General features: G+C 44.0%; 1 protein-coding gene across 1 annotated transcript; it reads right to left on the bottom strand.

Moving 5' to 3' along the window:
- Nucleotides 1-976: 976 nt before the first annotated feature.
- On the bottom strand, nt 977-4,943 carry LOC135476359 (potassium voltage-gated channel protein Shaw-like). The gene is made up of 2 exons (XM_064756357.1): nt 4,200-4,943; nt 977-1,909 (listed from the first exon to the last, which is right to left on the bottom strand). The coding sequence occupies exons 1-2, from the start codon at nt 4,941-4,943 to the stop codon at nt 977-979; spliced, it is 1,677 nt and encodes a 558-aa protein (XP_064612427.1).

The raw sequence follows: 4,943 nt of genomic DNA, 5'->3' as shown, positions 1-4,943 counted from the left end.
AGTTCTTTACAAGAGAACTAAGCTAAGTAATAACCTAAAATGAATGGCATACACCCGGACTACAATCGGACAAGTGTATTAGTATGTTTTAGTTTTACATCCTTTTTAATATTATTTAGCGATAACACTATTCAGGAAAATTATTAACCAACTAAATCCCGCATCTGAAGATAACATCTGCAAAATTCAAAACACAGTGAATTTCGAGAAGCTTAGCATCCATGGAATAAAGTGGAGTATGATAACCTACCAGCGCAGGGTTATGGGCAACAACACTAAGGCTACTTTCCACATACCAATATATCACAACATTCAAGAAGATATCCTCACCTTCTGCTACACACACAACCGTGTGGCCACTGGGATGTGTGGAATCGTATTTGGAGAATAAAGCTACTAGAGCGACTCAAATCCGACTCCAAAAATATATAACCAAATATGCTTAACCAGTTTTGGAAAAAAATACCTATTTGTTGATGCGTTTATTTAATTTTGGAATAGGGTTTGAAAACAAAAAAAACAGTCCTTAAATTAACATGCGCATATTTTTGGCTTTACAGAGAATGTACCTCTTTTCTGCAACGGATTCACACTACAGTACAATTTTAAAGCTTCACACCAATTATAACTTTTTTCTCAATTAAACCGAGAACAAGGACATCATTCTTGGCAATGTTTCCACGATTGAGGCTTGTCACTGATGGCAATATACAAATAAATGACGTTTTCATTCTTGTCGAGAAATAGTTTTACAAGCAATAAAAACATTCGTCAGAAAAAAAACTCCACTCCCATGAATGATTGGATAGCCGAGTGATTCCAGGGAAACGTTTCAGTAAGTAAGACAGTTCTATATCACCCCCTAAGTCCATCCCTACCCCCAAGGAATCAGTTACCAGACACTTTATTAGGATTCTTTGACCTCAACCACTTCATGAATTTGTTTGGCATCTTCTTGGTTGTCCCTCAGAATTCTTTACCTTGCATGGGTCGTCGGCCGATCCAGTACGGGAGCGATGCCGAGAAGACACCGAACGACCAGCCTAACCCCAGCGGCTTCTTCCACAGATTTTTTCGCCTTTGTACTGTCTTCCAACTGCTTCTTCCGCAGTTTGAGTTTCTCGCGAGATTGGGCGTGAGTGTAGTACACGGAGAAGTTGTTGACGATGATAGGCACCGTGAGAGCCACGACCAGCACACCGCTGATGGCGCAACCAGCGCCGACGATGTAACCAAACCAGGTCCTAGGGTACACGTCGCCGTAACCAACTGTCGTCATGGTAACCAGGGCCCACCAGAACGCGATGGGGATGTTAGGAAAGTCAGACGCATTCCCTTCACTCTCTGTAAGTAGTTCGGCGTAGTACTCCATGCAGGCAAATATTATGACACCGATGAGCAGAATGAGCACTAGCAAGAGTAGTTCCTTGGTACTGGCTTTGATGGTGTAGACCAAAATCTTCAGCGCCATGAAATGCTTCATGAGAACGAAAATTCGGAAGATTCGCAGGACCCGAGTGGCGTACAGCACCCGGAGTAAGTCGAAGAGCTCGATGGGATTGTGATGCCAGAAGACAATCGCCATGGCCATGTAGTAGGGTATAATGCACAGCAGTTCTATCACTGAAATCGGAGAACCTATATAGCTCTTCTTCGATGGAGCCGCTAAAAGTTTCACCATGTACTCCACGAAGAAGAACGCGTTACAGCCGTTGTCGATGATGATGAGGATATCATAATTGGAAATGTCGGAGAAGATGTCAAGATCATGCCTCAAGTCAGCGCTGGTCCATTCGGTGCCGGCCTCTTTCCGTGAGTGCAGAGTGTGCTGGCCGAAGTATGGCAACGTCTCCACGACGAACACGGCTATGGACACCAACACCAGCAGCACCGAGATGATGGCGTACACCTGGAACCAAAGGAGAGGAGAGATTTATATTGTTCGTATTATCTTTACACCATGATTGCAGCTATGCATAGTAGTCTGTAATATTTTACCTACATATGGATACGGCTGGTATTCTGTGTTGAGGTTTATGAGTTTAGGTTTATGGGTTTAGATTTATCCGTATCTGGCCTTCACCCGTATTATTCGTTTGGCCTTCACCCGTATCAATCTTCTGGCCTGAACACGTGTCAATCTTCTGGCTTGAACCCGTATCAATCTTCTGGCTTGAACACATATCAGTCTTCAGACCTGAACATGTATCAATCTTCTGGTCTGAACCCATGTCAACTTACAGTCTGAACGCATGTCAACTTTTTGAACTGAATGTATTAACTTTCTGTCCTGAACCCATATCACCTTCCGGCCTCAACCATATGAATATTTTCTCCTGAAGCCATATGAACATTCTAGCCTGAACCGTACCGACCTTCGGGCATGACAACCTTGTGACCTAAACTTGTATTAACCTTGTGACCTAAACTTGTATTAACCTTCTGACCTGAACCTGTATTAACCCTCTGACCTGAACCTGTATTAACATTCTGACCTGAACCCGTATCAACCTTCTGGCCTGAACCCGTATCAACCTTCTGGCCTGAATCCGTATCAAACCTCTGGCCTAAACTTGTATAAACCTTCTGGCCTGAACAAGTATCAACCTTCTGGCCTGAACCCGTATCAACCTTTTGGCCTGAATCTGTATCAACAGCAATTGTTTCTGTTATTAGCTAATACTTATACTTGTCCGAAAGTCTAGGTATGTACCGCATTGAAAAGTGCGGTCACAGTATTGTACTGGTTAACGTTGATTAGCAACTTAGCAACGTTAATGCATGTCATGAGGAAGGAAATGTTATCAAAGATAAAAGCACTTTGTTAACCATTCTTTCTGCTGTTATGTGGTACGCGTGTCTGATCTGTTGTATGCGCAACATTGAAAGGAGACATTGCAGCGTTTACTGGTGAACGTTGGTTACAGATATTTACATAGCAAAACTTTCACTGCAAACTGTGCGGTTACTGGAAAATACTGAACGATACTGGGCGATACTGAACCCTACGGGACGCTATTGAGCCATACTGGACGATACTGAGCCATGCTGGACGATACTGAGCCATACTGGACGATACTGAGCCATACAGGACGATACTGAGCCATACTGAACGATACTGGGCCATACTGGACAATACTGGGCCATACCGGACGATGCTGAGCCATACTGAACGATACTGGGCCATACTTGACGATACTTTACGATACTGAGCCATACCGGTCGATGCTGAGCCACACTGGTCGATACTGAGCCATACTGAACGATACTGAGCCATAATGGACGATACTGAACCATACTGGACGATACCGAGCCATACTGAACAATACTGAGCCACACTGAACAACTGAGCCATACTGGACGATACTGATCAATACTGCGCAGGTAAGTCACTGTATGACTTTCGTACGATACTGAGCGATACTGAGACCTGAACTATACTGAGCCAAACTTAACGATACTGAGCCATACTAAACCATACTGAGCCATACTGGACAATACTGAGCCATACTGGACGATACTGAGGAATACTGCGCGGGTAAGTGTAAGTTTAGCTACTGTGTGACATTCGCACAGTACTGTGTGGTCCACAGTTTTACAGAATCGTTCAGTATACCGTGAACCCATAGCTTTACTGAGTATTTAAAGAAGTCCCTCTCTAAAACATACATCTTATCAGGACATGTATTTGTTCCAGCAAGGCAAGTTGCAAATGAGATACATATTTTCATTATCGTCACTTTTAAACTAGCATGGTACACGTTTTTGGATATTTATTTCATTCGTTCGCCTTCAACATTTCTTGCGTCTTTCCAACATCAATGAAAACTGCTGACGGCTTCACTTTGTATTCATTGATTTCATCGGTGTTTTACGCTGTACTCAAGAATTTTTCACTTATACGACGTCGGCCAGAGTTTCTCTCTGTATGAATCCGTCTTAATTTCATATTTTAGATACCTTCTTAGTTCTTTGGTGGTTTGTGCTAAATGTTGTTTGGGGAATTACAATTGTTGACCTGTGACGTCCATTTTGGTTGATGGCTGGTATATGAATGTCTCTTTTGACGCCTAGATGTATTTATTTATTTATTTATTTCCATGCTGCTTTAGGCAGTATGTTTTACTTACACGACGGCGGTCAGCATTGTGGTGGGAGGAACTCAGTGACTAAGCTAAAGGCGCATGCACATTACTCACCATCGCGACCGTCGACGTGTACGGACTTTGTAGACCCTTCCAAAGCTTGGGCCGGAAGCGCTGCCAGCAGCTGTCCGATCCCAGCGTCTGTCTGTCTGCTTGGTCATACTGCTGAGTTTCCGTCACAGAGTAATCAAACTGAGCCAGGGCCTCGTTGGTTTCCTCGTAACTGACATACGTTACAAAGCAACAGGGCTCAATTTCGCGGTCATCCAACTGCCAGAAGTCTAGCTCCGTTTTGAACATAGGCCCACAGACGCCCAAAGGAACGTGAAGCTGACCTGTCCGATAAAAGTTCAGGATGAAGCCAAATAGAACTGGATCTCGGTCGAAGAACAATTCGGGCAAGTCTGGGTCCTGCGCTGGGTCAGTTTGAATCTCGTTGGAGGATGACGTTTGCATCGAACTTGCCAGGCGTCCCAGACGAGTTTGAGGGAATTTGGACAGCGTCATGATGGAAGACTCGTGCCTTGTACCTCCAACATTAAGAACGACTCTTCTAAGATCTTCAGCCGGCTTTGGCTCGTCCACCTTTTTGTTTTTTTCCTTGACTAAGATTTTCTTTCCGCTTGATTCGCCCGATGCAGTTTTTGTGATGGAAACATTGAATTCAGGATGGTCACTTACGTCTGAAGTGGAATCCACTCTTTGAGTTTCTGTTTCTCCTGGCGGCAAAGAATCGGGAAATACCGGTAACGGCGTTTCCGGTGCAGGGGTTTCTGGGTAAATCCTAGTGTCCGCCAT

This window comes from Liolophura sinensis, chromosome 10 (genome assembly GCF_032854445.1).
Source record: "Liolophura sinensis isolate JHLJ2023 chromosome 10, CUHK_Ljap_v2, whole genome shotgun sequence".
Lineage (NCBI taxonomy): Eukaryota > Metazoa > Mollusca > Polyplacophora > Chitonida > Chitonidae > Liolophura > Liolophura sinensis.
Note: the sequence above shows the minus strand (reverse complement) of the source record. Positions and strands in the feature narration are given on the sequence as shown.

Bases quoted from the DNA above. Each gene is read 5' to 3' on its own strand.
- LOC135476359 (XM_064756357.1), bottom strand. From the start codon at position 4,943: ATGGCGGACACTAGGATTTACCCAGAAACCCCTGCACCGGAAACGCCG. The intron at 1,910-4,199 runs GTGAGTAATGTG...CTTTGGTTCCAG, and splicing joins ACACGTCGACGGTCGCGATG to GTGTACGCCATCATCTCGGT.